Source organism: Trachurus trachurus (genome assembly GCF_905171665.1).
Source record: "Trachurus trachurus genome assembly, chromosome: 23".
Classification (NCBI taxonomy): Eukaryota; Metazoa; Chordata; class Actinopteri; order Carangiformes; family Carangidae; genus Trachurus; species Trachurus trachurus.
Genome location: NC_139912.1, coordinates 12091896 through 12110157, shown reverse-complemented (window position 1 = coordinate 12110157; position 18262 = coordinate 12091896). Strand labels below are relative to the sequence as shown.

Genomic DNA, 18262 nt, shown 5'->3' with positions numbered 1-18262 from the left:
ACCGTTACCGACAAATTACCTTTGCAGGCAATGAGACGCTAAAATTACACAATAAAATTGGTTTAGACAGAAAAGCAAAGCGGGGAAATGACAGGCTGTCTTAAAAATCTAATAATACAGTCATGGCCTAATTGTTTAGCATCTTTAGTACTTTGATTTCAGCATCCTAAAATACCTCTGGGCATCGCTGCCTATCCAGGAGGCTGTAAGATAAGACGCTCCCTTGATGCTTTCTTTCTCTGTCTCCCTACCAGTCACTGATGTTTGCCAGACACAGACATGTTTTCTTTTCTTCAGCTAACTTGCTGTTTCTGCTTTTACCTGGCCAGTTTCTTCCTCTCTTTCTCCTCTTCCTCTTCCTTCTGGGCTGATGTCAGACTCTCAGCATCTGCCAGGTTGTCGACAGCGATGGCCAAGAAGACATTCAGTAGGATATCTGTTCAGAGGGGTTGAAGTTAAGGATGTTGCTGACCAATCGAATCAGAGAGGTTGGCTGCAAACAATCCTTGTAGGATAAGAACCTTTCTGCACCCGAGAGACCCTCAACTCCCTGCTTCAGCTGCTTAAGCAGAAACACTCAGTACTACAACTGTAAATGCACCAATGCAGAACAGATCCTCCTTCTTAAAGAGGCTTCACATCACTTAGACTCCTGTGTAGCTATGTCATGCAAATATATATTGTGGTATTGGTCGGATACAGTTTCCGCAGATGAAGAGGATGATGAAGTAGATGCAGACCAACATGCCAGGAAAGGACGGCCCACCATACGCCATGATACCGTCGTACATCACAGAGTTCCAGTCCTCTCCTGTTAGGATCTGTGAAGTGAAAGGAGAGAAACAAACGGAGCAAAAGTTGGCATAAAGAAACTTTTCATTTCATTTCATTCTCTGTAGTATAAATAACTTCTTTGTACTGATCAAATGAAGATCTTAAGATCATTATTCAATAGATACAGGCTGAGAATTGAACATAAAGTAAAATGGAATAGGAAACAGCAGCAGAACAAAGACAACAACGGAGTAAAGCAGTAAACTTTACTTCACCATTACCTGAAACACAGTGAGCAGAGACTGGGGAAAGTTGTCAAAGGTGCTGCGCCGGGTCTCATCAAAGTTGAATTTTCCCCCAAACAGCTGCATGCCGAGCAGGGAGAAGATGATGATGAAGAGGAAGAGCAGGAGCAACAGGGAAGCGATGGAGCGAACTGAGTTAAGCAGGGAGGCCACCAGGTTGGACAGTGAGTTCCAGTATCTGGGGGAGAGACATCATGTTAAAACACTGAACTCTATGAAAGAAATATATGTTGAAATAAAAGTGTTAAAAGGCCTATTTTTTTATCACACTTTATCTTTTACAAATAGACCTATAAGGTCAAATAGCATTCTATCTTTCCTGCAAGTATAAAATAACCCATCCAGAGAAGAGTTGGGTAAAACAATGTTACGAGAAAAACATAGATTCAAGTGAATGTTTTAATTCACCTGGTTATTTTGAAGATTCGTAGTAAGCGCACGCAACGTAACACAGAGATGCCGAGGGGAGACATGATCTTGGTTTCCACCAGGATGGTCTCCAGAATTCCTCCACATACTACGAAGCTGTCAAAGCGGTTGAAGAGCGACACAAAGTACGCCTGTGAAGAGCAAGGGGGCAGATGAAGATGGTAAAGAAGTGGAAAGCAGAAATCAGGAGTTTACATTTGTCTGAGAGTAGTAGAATTGAGTGGTTTTTCACAAATAACACTGTGTAGTATCCTCCTACCTGTAGGCCCAGACTATACATCTTCAACAGCATCTCACCAGTGAAGAGTGCTAGCAACACCTTATTAGCTATGTCTGAGGAGAGGGGAAGAAAAGGAGAGGAGGCACAAAGGAGAAGGGTGGAATAAAAATTGAGCTGACAGCGATGGAAGATGAAAAAGGTGAATAATTTATCAGATCAGACATGTCAGTGTCTGTGTGTACTGTACGTGCGCTGTGCTCACACACCTTGTACATCAGTTAACCACTGAGGTTGCTGGTGATGTTCAGAGGCGATGGTCAGAGTGTTGAGGAAAACCAGGAAGATGACCAGCCAATAAAAAACCTGCGATTTGACCGCCGCCCGGCACTTCCTCCTGCACAGTCTGTTCCACCTTCGAGAGTATCGACTGAGAGGGAGAGGAGGAGAGATGGAAAGGTGAGGAAAGAGAGGTGGGAGGGTCGGAGGCAGGGTGAGGGGAAAGGAGGGATGGAAAGATGGCAGGAAGAACAATTCAAGGGCAAGGGATGGATGAAATATAGACAGGCAGATAAGGAAAGAAGGGAAATAGAGGAAGAGCCAGTGCCCATACGAGAAGAAATAAGAAAAAACATAGAATGATCAAAGGAAACAAGTGAAGAATAGAGTGAAAAACAAACAGCCGAGGAGAAAGAGACAAAAAAAGTCAATTAGTTTTGTCTTCAGAGTAGTGATGACATCACCCCTCGGTCTGTGGTAGTCTGTTGTTTGAGAGCAGAGCTGTGGAACAGAGTTAGTCATCCTCAAAGACGTTTCACACCACAGAGAGGCCTATATGACGAGCTTTGTTGCCAAATGAGATATGCACCATTTGAGAGAAGAAAAAAAAAACCCAAATAGAAACACGTATTCTTACAAAATGATTGAAGGGACAAATTTAAAGTGAAATGTGTTAAATTGTGATTCACACTTGAATAGAAATTCATGCTTCAAAAGGAAGCAGTGGTTCATCTTAGCATAACAAAAACATCTGTTTTTCTCTATGGACAATTCAACATGTCGTTCTGTGCTGCACTTTTCTTGCCCTGAACTGTTGAAAAAGTATCCAGTAATTACCGGCTTCACGTCTCGCTGTCACATCTACGCCACACACTGCACTTAGTGGGTCCTACCATACGTTAAATACACCCATGTACAAATGATTTGATGACTGTGGATCATCATAATTGTCATAATTTGCTCAGTAAACGAAATCAAAACAAGTGAAGACGGTAACTTGTGAAGCATGAATCTCTCCTTAGAGTATTATATCTTAATGTTTTGTATGTATAATCCTTTTGAGGGAGGAATCTAATAAAACCACTCGTGCTGTTAGTTCACATGTAGAAATACAGGTGCAGTACGACCCCCCTGCTACAAGTACGGTGTGACAATGGCATCATGTAATTACAAGAATTTGCTCCAAATTACCTTAAAGGTTAATGAGGAGGCAATAATCTGTTAATAATAGCCCGGTTTTAAGCAAAGTGGAAAAGTATACTGAACAACCGCCCAAGAGTAGTCTCATAGTACAAATAAATACTGTATCACACTTTTCAATGAATGTATTTATCATGTTCTATTCAAATGAGCTAAGTAAACCACAACAAACCTCTTCAGCTATATACATGTATTTATGTAGGTGTCTATCTATTATGTGTATGCAATCTTTTCGATCACCACCACAAACATAATGGAGCTGCAGGAAGATTTGTCGTGTTCTCTAGCTGCCAAAAATCTAGTTTTTAAAAACAAATCAGCACAAGTCAGGAAGAAGTCGTCTCCCTCTGGACCACATGCATGTTTTACCAGTGTTCCTCTTTTCTGAGTGTGTGTTTGTGAGGGCTGTTTGGAGTCAGTTATGGCACACAGCGGCCTCTGCCATGATGCACACACTGAATGTTACATGAGACGTGACTCACAACACAACACCAGCGGACATGCATATAACAATAACAATAAAAACCGTCTTTGTCTTTGTTATGGCTTTAGTTAGTGGTTAGTAACATCTTGATTGACCTTCCAGTGGTGCAGTAATTGGTCCTAAGCATAGACAATATTTATTCTGTCCTTTTAGAAGACAAAACACGTCAATGATCAATTCACTTTAAAAGAGTGGTTTGATATTTTGAGAATGACGCGTATTCTTTTTTTGGACTTAGATAAGAACATCAAGTCCACCCTCATCTGTCATGTAGATATGAAGCAAGCAGGCAACAACTGGTTAGCTAAGGTAGAAAAGCAGCTTAACTTCCAGGAAGTTGTTGCACCCAGGAAATAAAAAGCCTGACAGCACCACAACATATCCAGTATCTAACCAGCTCCTGTCTGTTCTGTCATATTCATACAGACATGTGAGTGGTATTGATCTTCTAATTAAACACTCAGTTGTCAGGGGTCTCTAATGCTTTGTCTGTTTGTCTGTGACTTCCACATACACACAAATAAACACACATCCAGTGACCGCACAAATGCCACATCAGAGGAGACGACAGAGCAGGTGAGTGTAAGAGACCATGGTAAACAACATGTACTAACCTGAACTTGGATTTGGAGATCCTATTTCTGGAACACAAAAAACAAAATGGATTATACACACACACATAACACACATATAGACAGGTACACAACATGAAAGGGGTGATTTGAGAGGGATAAAGGGGAGTGGCCTCCCTCATTATCACAAATGCTTTAGCAAATTTGTTCTTTGATCAGTTTAGTTGTGTGCATCCTGTATTTACTGCACTTTTCAAATACAATTCATTTTGTGAACTGCAAATAGATCAAAGAGCATGTTTGCTAAAAAAAAAAAAGTGACAGATTTGGGTAAAATATAGTGGACATCACGAGAATCTTTTCTTTTCTTTTGAACAAATCACCCCCTGCAAACATGTAGACAGTGGCATCCAGTCAAAAGAAATAACACTGTGAGTTTGGATTTTCTCCAATCAACCCTGGTGTGAAAAAACACAACGTATTAATAGAAAAAAGATGTCTGTTGATTGTTCACCACTGTAACAGAAGGAAGTACATAAAGAACTGAGGACAGGAGATTATGGAAGACATGAGAAGAGAAGAGAAGAGAAGAGAAGAGAAGAGAAGAGAAGAGAAGAGAAGAGAAGAGAAGAGAAGAGAAGAGAAGAGAAGAGAAGAGAAGAGAAGAGAAGAGAAGAGAAGAGAAGAGAAGAGAAGAGAAGAGAAGTTCTCATGGTGGACATTTCCATCCACAACATATCAAATCATTTTTCTGTTGTGGTCACATTAAATGATTTGATTATCAGTTGAATTCATGACTTAAAGGCACAATCCACCACTTGCTGGACAGTTTATAGGCTGGAGCTGTTTGCTTGACCATGAGAACAAACTAATGCAAATATCTAGTGAATACGTAAGAGCAATAACCACATTTCTGTGCAGTTATGCCTTTATTAGTCTAGTGTTAGTGTTTATAGCCCCCATGTGTTGCAACTGAATTTAATTTGAGTGATTCTGCAGTGTCACATGGAAACAATGACGTCCCCTTTGGGGAACTGTTGTGCGAAACTGCGCACTAGTTTTGTCTGTAAAAGCAGATTCTGACCAGCTGACTGATCGGCTGACTGACCGAATGACTGAAGCGATGAAATGAGTCACTGACTGACTGAATGAAAGAATAAAATGACTGACTGGGTGGATATGGAGGCTGACAGTACACACGTCGCTTCTCTCCATGTGTCCGTCTCGATTATGAGATCAGCGGGTGCCGAAGTAGCTCCTACCCCGAGGTCTGTCTCCATAGCGATGTGAAGAAGAACTGACAAACACTGAAAGTCTCAAGTCTTATCACCATTATAGTGCAAGCAAATGCCCCCAGTCGAACTGGGTGCAATCGGACGAGGGCTTGTACTGTATATCTAGTCTAGGTTGTGGACAGTCAGATTACTATGAATCCATTTGTTTCTGTAAAACTGGAACTTGCAAGTGTTCATTTTAAAGCTCCTGTGGGGAAGTGAAAAGGAAGACTGATGTTGTTAGACCTATTGAGCACATTTTTCAAATGAACTTTATTCCACAGCAGTTTATAAATTATGAATGAAACGATTAGACCCTGCACAGCAACAAGGTGTTTGCTGGTACACAAGCTGACAATATATATATATATATATAATTTACTAGGATTTATGGATGGAACTTTTACCAACTATTCCCATTTATTGCTTATAATGAAATGAAAAGTGTGCGTCCGGAAAATTGAATTAAATTTTCAGTGACTATTTAGTTTTAGTCATTTAGTTAATATAAATATTATAATGTTATACAATTCAAAATATTACCTGCATATTATGAGATATACTGTACATACATTATACAAATGAATAATCAAACCATATAATTACTGCTTCATTACTGTCTGTTATACTGTAATGTTTTGCCATATTCTTTTTTATTCTTTTCGTTTTGGTCTGACAAGAAACAAACAAACAAACATAGCAAAAGACAAAGTAACAGATGGACAGCGAGAGTACATGAACAACAGTGTGTCATCCAAGTGTGGCCAGCAGCAGCAGCAGCAGCTCTACTGTTCCTCTGAGTGTTTGTGGTTCAGCATGATTTCACCTCTAAATTGTCCATTTTACATTGTGCCGTTCTCTATTCTACCCGGCTCTATTCTTCTTCACTCAACACAAGTGATGCACGGTTTTGTATGTAGGTGTGTTTGGGTGGTGTGCGCTGAAGTGGGCCCCCGCTGGGGTCACGGCTCCTGCGCGGCCTCGTGTCTAAGAAAGAAAGCAACGCACTTGTTTGAATAATGTAAAGAGAAAAAAAATGAAAGGAGAGCGAGTGAGTCAGCTGTTCACGAGCTTCCCACTGGGGAGGAGGAAAGCACTTCGCCAGAAAACACATGAAGGAGGGAGAGAGCAGGAAAAGAGGGAGAGACAGGAAGTGGGATTACTATTAGATGAGATGTAGATGTCCTGCTTTTCTACATTTTGGTAGATCCCAAGTGACATCTGGAATTTCCTTGTACCACATGATTGGACAAGCACTTTGCCCTCCTGATGGGCTCCTTTCTAATTTCCTACTCTGTTAACATGGGATGCCTTCAGGAAACAGCAGTCCTGCAGTCCTACAGTAGGTACTAAACAAGCAACACCAGATATTTTTATTGTTTAAAAAGATCAATAATCATGATTTTGTTGTAGTATAAGACAAAAGCAAATAAAGGGGGCTGCTCCACTACTACGGCCCCGTCTTGGTCTGACCTACAGTCTCATTCAGGTCACGCATTTTTGAGGAAAAATAAAAGTCCTTTCATTGGCTTTGAAAATGAAAATGAGCACCTCTGGGAGCAGCTGTCTCTTCAGATTCACCCAAGTTCTTTCTATTAAAAATTCAACAGTTTTGTAGTATGATGACAACCCGCTGTTACTGTTCTCTGCTTCCCTCTTTTAAAAAAAATGTTGGTGCATGAATTTCTCTAGACCTCAGTGAGTTTGGTGAGACAGAGGTCGGGCTTAGTGAGATCAGTGAGGGATAGAGGGAGGCTGAGCCACTTGTACTGTGGCTAACACAGGAAAGATGCACGATAGAGTTCATCCTTGGGCTTGGCAGAAGGTGACTGAGGAGAGCTGAGGGAAAGAGGGAGGAGAAGAAGTGTGTGTGTGAGAGAGAGAGAGAGAGAAGGAGAGAGAGAGGTACTTACGCTAGCCGGGTGCAGCAGGTTTCCCCCTCCACATCTCCCCCGGGGGCGTTGTCTGTGTTGACTGATTCATTCTCACTGGCTGGCATGCTCACTGAGAGACAGAAAGGAGCAGAGGCAGAGAAAAAGACGACAGATGTAGAGAGGAGGAAGGAAGAAGAAACAAAGAGAGAGATGAATTAACAGGACAGAGAAATGGCTTGTACATCCTACGAGTCTAGTGCTGCTTCTTTTTGTGGAACTTGTTCTTTCTAAACCTTGAACTCATGATGTTGTGGACAAATTATCAAGCACCTACATGTACATACACACTTGATTGCTACAAAGTGAGTCCAGTTTTCTGGAGGGACTGTATACTGTCTGGATAGCTTATGAAATGATAATTTACAAAAAATGTAGCATTTATCTTTCCCCAATATACAGTACACACTAATTAAAAGATGCTGTGGACATGTAGGGATTCACAAGTCAGCACTGTCCGATCCGACTAATTAAACCCCACTGTTAAACTCATACCCTCGGGTCAGTGAAGCCATTCCCAAATTTTGCACCTAAAGTAATTACCCACCAAGTTGCCACACTAGCAATATTTACCCGTTATGGATCCTGAGACGCAACCTCTGCAACAGCTATTAGGATGGGTTTCAACTCTTAAGCTGAAGAATACCTAAACAATGGGTGAACTAAATCTAAACAAAACCCTTTTGCAAAAACATGATGTAGATTTCAGTCTTTAGGTCTTCAAATGTTGTTGCTGGATATTAATTTCTTCTCTATTCAGTCTAGTAACTTTAATTCTGGCAGCATTTATGTCAACACACACATCTGAAAATCATCTCCATGCTCTAAAGATCTTTTTTTCAGATGTGTAAACAGGTATTATGGTTGCCGAGCCTGATCTTTCTTTCTTTATGAAGTCACAAGGAGGCTGCAAATGTGTCACTTTGTCCTTATTTAAAGACAAGTGTAATGATGCGTAAGGATGGCAGGATGAAGGGCGGGAAGATGGAGGTAGAGGCTGCTGCGGAGGAAGGACAGGAGTAATATTAAGTGTCAGTTAAGGATGGAAAAGTGTTAAAGTGGAAAAGGAGGGAAAATGGACTGAAAAACGGGGGAACAGCAGGAGGGAATGATGGATGCATAGAGGGAGGTATGGATAGAGAGGAAGACAAGGGGTGAATGTGGGGATGGTTGGCTGAGAGACTGATATGAAGTGATACATTGCTTTTTATTGCTTCTGTCAGTCTTTGCCTGCCTGCGGGAATGAGCTGCTCCCTTCACTGTCACCTCAAACACTTATTGTAACACCAGAGTCAGGTACTGCACATGAATCTCAATGTCTCTCGTGTTAAAATAAGATATCCAATGTTGGAAACCAAAAAAAAAACAGTTACAAACCAGCTCTTAGAATGAAACCAGGAAACATGAGAGGGGATTTGCCCTGAAACTCGAAACATCTTCTTTTACTTACTGACAAAGTTGGAAGAGTTAAACATATTCCCCCAAAGATGAAACTGAAAACACAGAGCTAGTCTGGAAATGTAATGTAATTCTCCAACCCTGGCACTGGCCCTGATGCATTCCTACTGTGATTTTTAAGTGTTTCATGCAGATTCAGAGATGGAGAAATCTAAGAATGGCAAAATTAAGAAAAAAAAAAGTTAAAAAGAAACATAAAAAGATTAAATGTACCCTTGATACAAGTTATATGACTTTAAATAAAGATGATGCTGGGTCAAACAAATCAAGGAAAGCAAGGAAAAGCGAGCAAAAGTGTCTCTCAGCATGCACATGGTCACCCAACGTTAAAAGGGGGAATCAGTCAGTCACAATTACAATACAGCATTCTCATATTTTTTGTGGTCCACCCCAGATTCAAAAAGAGACTTCCTGCAAATTTATGAGTTATGATTCCCACTAAATTTAACACCATTGATGAAACTTGAGCCGGCATGTGAGCACTTAGATAACATAAGCAACTGAGAGGGAACAGTGTGCGAGTCCGGTGACACTTTGACACTTGGCAGGTGATGGATGAATTCAGTGTAGTGGAGATCAGGATGATGTGTGTTTGTGTGTGTGTGTTAACATTAAGGCGTCTGCAGCTGTGTGTTCCCTCACATCGACATTGTGTCACCTGCTGCTGTGCCTCTTAGTTAAAAGCACTCAACGGCCCCTCCGGTCTCTCCTGAGGCCAAGGCATTTCAAATATAAAACCAGCCTTGTGCCTCCTCCTCAATGGAGCTCTGAACTAGTTTAATACCTATTGTTAGAGTAAAACCCAAAAGACCAGAGACACGGAGAGACGGAAGGAGATGGAGGAAAAGCGAGGGAGAAATGGCAGCAGGGAGGAAGAGAATGATAGAAAACCGGTAAGGGTCACACTTTGTCAGCAGAAAGAGGGATTCATTCATTCTTAACAATGTTGACATGTGTTAAAACATTAAACAACAACACTGTCTCTAAGCAATCTCCAAAAAATGTATAGAACTTAATGACGATAGAGTTATTCACTGGAGTAGAGAGAAAGATTCTGTGTATGTGTGTGTGTGTCCCTGTGCACAGATCTGTTTTGGGTCAGTCTATCTACTAAACCAGGGCTTAAGTCAGATATTTATTATCCATACCATCATCTCCAGAAGTCTTTTCCAGATACCTCGGTCAAAATGCCCAACACCAAACCCCAAACACAAAATGACCATAAATTCATTGTTAAAAGTCTTTGCCCAGCAGGCAGCAGATGTTAACGTAACGTCAGACAGACCTTACATTTTAGCTGATGAAAGCTGAAGAAAAACGAAACTTTCTGACATTGCGATGTTTACAGTACATGACATTTTGCTGATGTTTAGCAGATGTTTTATCTCCATGGGTGACAAATGTTATGTTGTCATTCTACTGTATGTCAGCACTGGTGAGACATTTTGAAGGCACTAGATGTCTAGTTACTTAACAACACAACAAAATATCAACATCAGATGTTGTCATAGTTGAATTTGACATTAGACGTCTTGACATAAAAATTTTGTTCACTAGCAACCTTCAACCAAATATCATCTGCTGACGTTGGTGGCCAGCTGCGTGCCTGCTGGGAAATTTTGAATTAGTTTTTTTTTTTTTCTCTGTCGTTTTTTATTTTATTTTGTCCTGTTTTCTTCACAAGGCATTTGTCACATTAAATTTACAGCTAAAACCTGTTAGCATCAAAGCTATCAGTACAAAGTACTTTTGAAAAGAAGACCAACTTTACATTTCTACTCAACAGTGTGGCAAGTGCCTGGTGAAGATAACAATAAGCTCAAGATAAAAGTTATTAAAAGTATTTTTTTCTATAAACTTTTATTATCATAGCTAGCGTGGCTAGCAACCATTCAGGGGGGTTTACGGGAAAGGAAGCTGAAACAACAAGGAGAGGACTATGACATCACAAATATTACATAAGTTTTAGTTGTCATATTTAACTCCACTACAGTCTCTGTCTCCTGTGATGACATTGTCCTCTTATTGTTCTTTCAGACAAGTCAGGCAGATGCGAACGTTTCCTTTCCTATGGACCTATGAAGGAGAAAAGTGGCTTCATCTCAAAACAGTAACGTTGTTTCCTCTCCTTATTTCCTGTGCTGGAAGTCCTTGCCATTTCAGTTATGCATAATTTAAAGTTGAGAGCCATGAAACACTGTAAATACAATGAAGACATGCAAAACAGCAGTGGGGAGAGTAACTGGTGTCTCCATTCTCTGTCTCCGATGAGAGAGATTATTAATACTGTATGCATGGCCTTTATTTTATATTATTGGACAATAGTAAGTCTACAGAATGGGGTGAGGAAGACAACAAGAATTAACCATTTTTACAGTATTGAGAGGCAGCCACGGTCCACTTAAGCTCAAAAGCTCTGGAGGGGGCAGAAAAAAGATGCTTATTCCAGTGCAGGGGGAGGAGAAGTGTAGAGAAGGGACAGAGGGAGAAGGAAAGGAAAGGAGAAGAGAGAAGAGGTATTGGGGTAGATTGGGGGAGATTGGGGCGGAAAGGAGGAGAGAGGCTGCAGTCTGCTTGCATATCTAGGGTCGGGTTCCCAGTATGTCTTAAACTAGTGCTGGACCATGCAGACAGACGCACACGCCTTACGAAGGAAAGCCGCATTTTTCTTCACAGCTCCACGTAGAGACTGAAAACGATGACTCTTACCTGGGGATAGAGAGCACGGCTCAGCAAGACGAACACACACACAGATGGGCACAAATGAATAGGCACTCTCAATCAGCACAAAATGCTGAAATACATAAACTGGAAAACACAAATTATCACATGGACTCATACTTGTTCCCATACTATAGACAACCTGTTGTGGAAGAAACACGATTGCTTCTGCTTTACAGTCACAGCTCTTTTCATTGCTCCAGCTGTACATGCAGTTTCAGTTTTTTTTCAGTCTTCAGTCTTTTAATCTCCCTTTCATCCCCAAATTTCAGCCAGAACGTCTAACCCTCCGAGGAAACTAGAGTTACAGTGTTGTGGTTGTATGTACCTGGTATGCCTGATGCTGTGTGAAACCGTTATGACTGTTTTGTGTGTTTACAGTGACCTTTGATCATCAAAATTGAATCTGTCCAAGCGAATGTTTCTGCCAAATAGAAGAAGAAATTCTCTCAAAGCATTGCTGAAATATTGCGTTCGAAACAACAATGAAAGGAAGGTCAGACCAGTAGACAACCTGAAAACATAATGCCCCTGGCCCTGGCTACCACCAACACACAAGCATTACGTGTTTATCAAGGTATGGACTTGTTCTGGTTCATAATATCTGACTGCACACAATAAAAATCAGACACCGACATAATTACGTACTAAAGAAGAATTTTCTCCCTCTAGCACAGCTCTGTGATACTGTCCACTGAAAACAGCATCACAAACCAATACGTTACAGATAAAAATCAACCAATCATGAACAGCTATATAAACTGAACAGTCAGGATTAAGTTACACAGCAACTCATCAAAACACCCGCACAAACCAACACAGCTACAAACACTTCAGAATACAGCTCCTGATAACTTGTGTTAACCACACGACAATCCTTTTTCGTGAGGTCCTTGTGATCTTGACCTTTGGCCATCAAAATCTAACAAGTTGAGTTCTATCATGAAAACTATCGTGCTGATGAGAATGGGACAGATCATGGATGGATGACCCCAAAATATGATGTCTCCAGCACTACAGAGGCATGAAAATGAATTTACAGGACAGGAAGAGAGACAGAGTGAAAGATAGAGTACCGCCACTGGGAGGAGTCCTAATCTTTATATTTTAGGATGTCAACGTTTACCTAACTATTAACCTTCCTCTCGGCAAACACAAGCATGGTTTCACCCCCATCCTTTTACACTCTTTCCATCACTGTGAGCGTGGACATTCATCAGCATCCTCCTCCACACTGGGATCACTCTATTGTTGAATTCTGCTCATTTCTGCAGTGATTCAGATGTGATTGCGCAACCACGTCATACTGCAGATAGAACTTGTAGTAGTCTTTCATGAATCCCTTTGTACAGGAGCAGAATGAAGAAAAAAAAACACACACACACACGCACACCACATATGAAGCATGAAGTCCAGCAAAAATACGACACACAAACACCAAGACCAACACACTCATACAGTAAATATAAAATCACAAGAATATCCATCTAAATGAATCAACCGCTGCACAAGAATCATTTAAGCTGCAGGAGCAAATTTGACAAGCGAATGATGACAACTTATAGTTTTATTTCTTACAGCTCTCACAATAACCTGACACCAAACACAGGAGGCACTCCACACACTGTAGAGCCATGCTGCTAGTGTTAATACATTTTATATATTTAAATATACTTTCTGTAGCAGATGTTTGATGACCTTGATGAAAGCTAAAGGCAATAACGTTCTGCTTCTTCTGGATTTTCTTTTTAATGTTTAAGGCAAATGCACATGTACTGTATATCATGTCAAAAGGTGGAAGAGTAAAGTTTCAATGGCAGAGACAGATAAAAATAAAAAAATAAACTGAATATTTTCTCCCATCCAACAGAATGGTAAAACGTATGTTGATACTTCTAAATGAGAAGTATTTAATCTGTTGAATAGAAGAGTAGCAGCCAAATGCAAGCAACACTTCAACTGTATACTGACGGAGACTTGGCACCATGCAGCAGACGATTACATTTTCTTCGCCGAAACACTGAATGTTTTAATAATGACTAAAGATTTTTGTCTTGTCCTTGATCCCTGAGTTCTTTCTCCACAGCCACATCCTCCAGATCCTCTTGGGAGGTCCTGGGGGGGGCGTTCATTCCCAGGATGGATGGGGTATTAAACCATCCAATATGCTCCAGAAGATCGCAGTGTAAGCAACATGCCCAAATACGACGGAAACACACACACTCACAGGAACACTTATCACAGACACGCAAAGACGCACACATACCGTCCTGAGAGTCAGTAGAGTGACTGAACCAGGCAAGCTTACTGGTCTTCTTACCCAGGTGGGCCGGAGACACTCCTACCACCGCAGACGGCAGTGGCAGGACGCCAAAACAAGACGACAGCATGCAAGAACAAGATGGCAGAGGGTGAGAGCATGCAAGACACACGCGCACACACACACATACATACAGTGTTCCCCCTGGGGTGACAGGAAACACACACAAATGTTGAGAGGTAACACGTCATATGATAGATATACATGAATAAATAATGAACCACCGCACCTTTTGCATCACATCATATATCATCACATTGGAGTGCGAGTGCCTGCATGTGTAAATGTCCAAGTCATGAGTGTTAGCTCATAAATGAAAACCACCATATTTAGAAGCCCCTAGCACGCACACACACACACACGCACGCACACACACACACACACACACTGTTACCTAAAATCAGAAAATCAATACCACCACTCTCTGTCACCAAAAAAACACACACACAAATACTAAAACAATTTATCTTCATATGAGCGCACTATTCTCATCATACATCGATATTACGCCCCTGTAGCTTTTCACGCAAAGACAGTGTGATGGATAGACGTGGAGAAACGTGTGTGTGGTCTCTGTACGAGTGTGTGGTCACTGGTGAGACTTGTTCATGATGTGAAATCCCATCTGTTCCCTGTCCCAGTTATCCTCTCTATCTCTGTATCACACATACGTACACACACACATACACACACAATACACACGCACTCTATTTCTATCTCCCCGTCTCTGTATCTCAACATCTATTTTTCCCACCAATTCTCTGCTATCCTCTCCTCTATTCTCCAAGTCTCCAGTCTCTTCATAGGGCATGCGTATGTACAGTATGTATGTATGTATGTATGTGTGTATGTATGTGTGTGTCTATGCAAAATGTCCTGGGCAGCAGGGACAGACTGCCCTCATTCATCTTCCCAGAGGAGGATCCATTCATCCAGGTGAGAGGGAGGGAGAGCGAGAAAGAGAGAAAGAGCAGGCGACTTGATATTCCACCTTCACAAACAAAAGGGGGATGATTCATCTGTGTGACAGAGAACTTTGGATCATATAGATCAATCATTTTGTCAGATCGTTGAAATCTAATGGCTCTTAGGTTACACCGTTTGGTAAAAGCAATGGACTGATAAGAGGTATCAGTCAGGTGCAAGATCCAGTCCATTGTAAATGTATTTGCTTCTATCACTCTAGACAGGATGAAACACTTACATACTCCACCTGGGCTTTGTCTGCATCTTGCACATAACAGCAGTGATACAGATATTGTGAAGCTTGTGGGGAAAGAAGCAATGCAATATTGTAATGTGACATTTTCCAGATTGGCCCAAATGGGGGGGCCACATACTGTATTTGTTTGTTTGTTTGTTAATGTGCAAGTACCTCAGACACTGCTAATGTGTTTTTTCCACACTGATTAGCCCGAGGGAGTTCAATGTTAACAGGTGAAAACAAGTAGATTTGTTATGGATTAGCCACAGGGGTGTTCTGCCTTATTCTCCTGTAAATTAGGTCATTGCTCATTTGACCAAGTTAATTTCTTGAGATTCACTGAAAGATTAGAGTATCATTTTCCTTCTTTCCGTCTCCCCCTCCTTGGCAATCATGAGCGTTTTGCAGAATGAGCCAGTACCGCGCTTTGCAAGAGATGAGCGTCCTGTGTGCAGAATATATGCAGAATGATTGCTGCGCCTCTGCATATTTTGTCTTCATTATTCATTCATTTATCACTGAGCTGAGCACCAAACTTTTTTCCAAAATTGTTCACAGTACATTCTGTACATACTGAACAGTACATGCACAAAAATAGTATGCACACCCTTTTTTTCTTTTGCCAAATCCCTGCCTCTCTTCATCGCCATCCCTCTCTCAAGTTTATTTATCATCTGTGAAATCCAGCCTCCAGGTTAAAAGAGGCCAGCGCTCTACTCCCCCTCCCTGGGAAATGTAGCTCACACCTGGGGAGAAATGTCACATGTGGCTGCCTCTCTGCAGGCATTGTGGATAGAGACAGGGTGTTAATTTATGTGTGTAGATCTCTGTCAGAGTGTATACCTGCAATATCTGTGTGTGTGTGTATATATGAGCTTGCACGAGTGTGTGCAACTGTGCATGTTTGTATTGTGTGTGCCCGGAGGCTATTAGCTGCAGTCTGACACATTCTACTAATATCCAAACAGGTTTTAAACCTCAGGAGGATTCTCAGGCAAAGCAAGGCAGACAATATTAGCATCCTCTCAGTCTGTCAGTCAGTCACTCTGTCAATAAGTCAGTCGTTCATTCACTGACTGGGAGCCACCGCCATGTGAAGGAGACAGCGGTGAGCTCACTACTTACAGACACAAACAGATGTACGCCCACACACATCCACAGTTATCCACACAACACACAAAAAATAAATATCCTCAGATATAAACACCATCATCACACCCTGCCTTTCCCACAAAACGTCCTGCATCCTACAGTAAATACAGAGAGTTCTGACCAACACATCAAATCATAAAACACATGTGTGTGTATGTGTATATATATACACACATACTCACCCTAAGGGCAAACTACAGTAAACAATGAGATCATTGCTGCATCTTGGCCTCTTTTACTGTTAAAACACACACACAGAAACTCACGGTTTCTAGGTTTGTCATCGTCCATGCCCTCCTCTTCATTCTCTGGGTCAATGTCTTCAGCCTGAGTGATCCAGTCTAAATAGCCCTGTAATCACACACATATATATCATGACAAGAAGACGGACAAAATCAAAATATCTAAAAATGATTTTAAAACATTTTCTCTTTCCGGTCCTCTTTCATTCCATCTTTATAGCATATATCTTTAAAAAGGGCTCAATACATAACATTTGCTTTGCTTTCCATGTTCACTTCCCTTATACTGATGTTTTTTCTCTATTGGCCTTTCTCCATGTTAGCAGTAAAAGATGTTCAACATTTAACAAAGCCATTTAAGATGTTGTCTTGCTTCTTATCTCACACTGCACATCTTATGGCCTTGTTTGAATTTGTTACAGTGACACACTATTCAAAGATGCATTAGAGCCAGAATTAGTTTTAATCTCCTTTCTGAGAGCCTGATTGTAATATATCGTACTGTATATAGTGGCAGGTTAAGACTGTCACAACCTCTTGTAGAACAGGACTCACACACAGCAGCCTACTGTACCTTGAGGTCCTCCTCTAGTTGCTGTTTTTCTCTGAGTTTCTGGAAGTCCCCCCGGGCCTTGGCCTTCTCCCTCTCCTTGGAAAACTCTCTGAGAGGAGGAGATCAGGATGGAGAGATTGGGGAGGGGGGGGAATTGGAGGGAAGAAAAGACACAGACAAGAGACAGAGGAGGGAGAAAAAGAATCTGAAAATCTAGACTGTAGGTTTCACAAAATATATCATGTGACGAAACTGTTAATACAGAGTATTACACTTCAGAACAGGAAGGATGGAAAACCTGCTAAAGAGAGAAACACATGTGAGGGGAAAAGAGAAAAGCTCTGCCAAGAAGATGTTAGTGTGCAAATACAGATGAAAACAGATCCAGACTGACAATCCAGTTCCAATAGATCAATGCAGTTCAATCACTTCTGTTTCTGTGTTGATTCAAATTGTAATTTCCTCATAAAAACACCAGAAAGCTTTCATACAAACACACAATGTGAAAGGAGCTGCAGCGGCGGTTATTGGATTACATCAAATCCCAATACAATGGGCTACACTGTACTATTTACTAATCTATTTGTCTGCAATTTGTTCCCGGTGTTTGCTTTGCACAAACCACCTGAATTGATATAGTCGAGTTCTAATCATTAAGCACAGTGCATTTGTGGGAATGTGAATTGTGTCACCCCCAACTGACTGACTTATACAGTGAATAAGTAAAGAAACGTCATTTACAGAAAGCTATCCCACAAACAGCTAGTCCACTGCACTACCAGTGTTATTAGTGATGGTGGTGGGTCACCTTTCAGCTCAGGTGGGATGCATCTTATCTAAAATCAGTGGTGGACAGTAACGGAGTAAATTTACTTGAGTACTGTACTTGAGTACATATCCAGAGGATTTGTACTTTACTTGAGTATTAGATTCCTTTGGTACTTATTACTCTTACTTGAATACATTTCCGAGACAAATATTTTTACTTTTACACGAGTTAATTTCTAGGAAGGCTGAAAAGTACTCGTTACTTTCAGGTCTGCTCTTTTTTTTCTTTTTTTTTTCTAAAATACTATTGGACACAAGCTGTGTTTGTCAAAGAAGGAAACCCTAACCCCTAAAAGCAGCACATCAGTGCAGGTGGTTT

At 41.1% G+C, this 18262-nt stretch overlaps 1 protein-coding gene across 1 annotated transcript in view; it reads right to left on the bottom strand.

Moving 5' to 3' along the window:
- The window catches only part of cacna1c (calcium channel, voltage-dependent, L type, alpha 1C subunit), a gene marked incomplete at both ends in the record, with an annotated part of 184278 nt that overhangs the window by 34182 nt on the left and 131834 nt on the right, over nt 1-18262 (bottom strand). The window contains 10 exons of the mRNA XM_083999993.1: nt 322-436; nt 701-821; nt 1056-1257; nt 1488-1639; nt 1768-1841; nt 1995-2155; nt 4303-4329; nt 7448-7538; nt 16587-16671; nt 17137-17224. Of these exons, the coding sequence (XP_083856119.1) occupies nt 322-436; nt 701-821; nt 1056-1257; nt 1488-1639; nt 1768-1841; nt 1995-2155; nt 4303-4329; nt 7448-7538; nt 16587-16671; nt 17137-17224 (1116 nt within the window). The remainder of the gene's footprint in view (nt 1-321; nt 437-700; nt 822-1055; nt 1258-1487; nt 1640-1767; nt 1842-1994; nt 2156-4302; nt 4330-7447; nt 7539-16586; nt 16672-17136; nt 17225-18262) is intronic.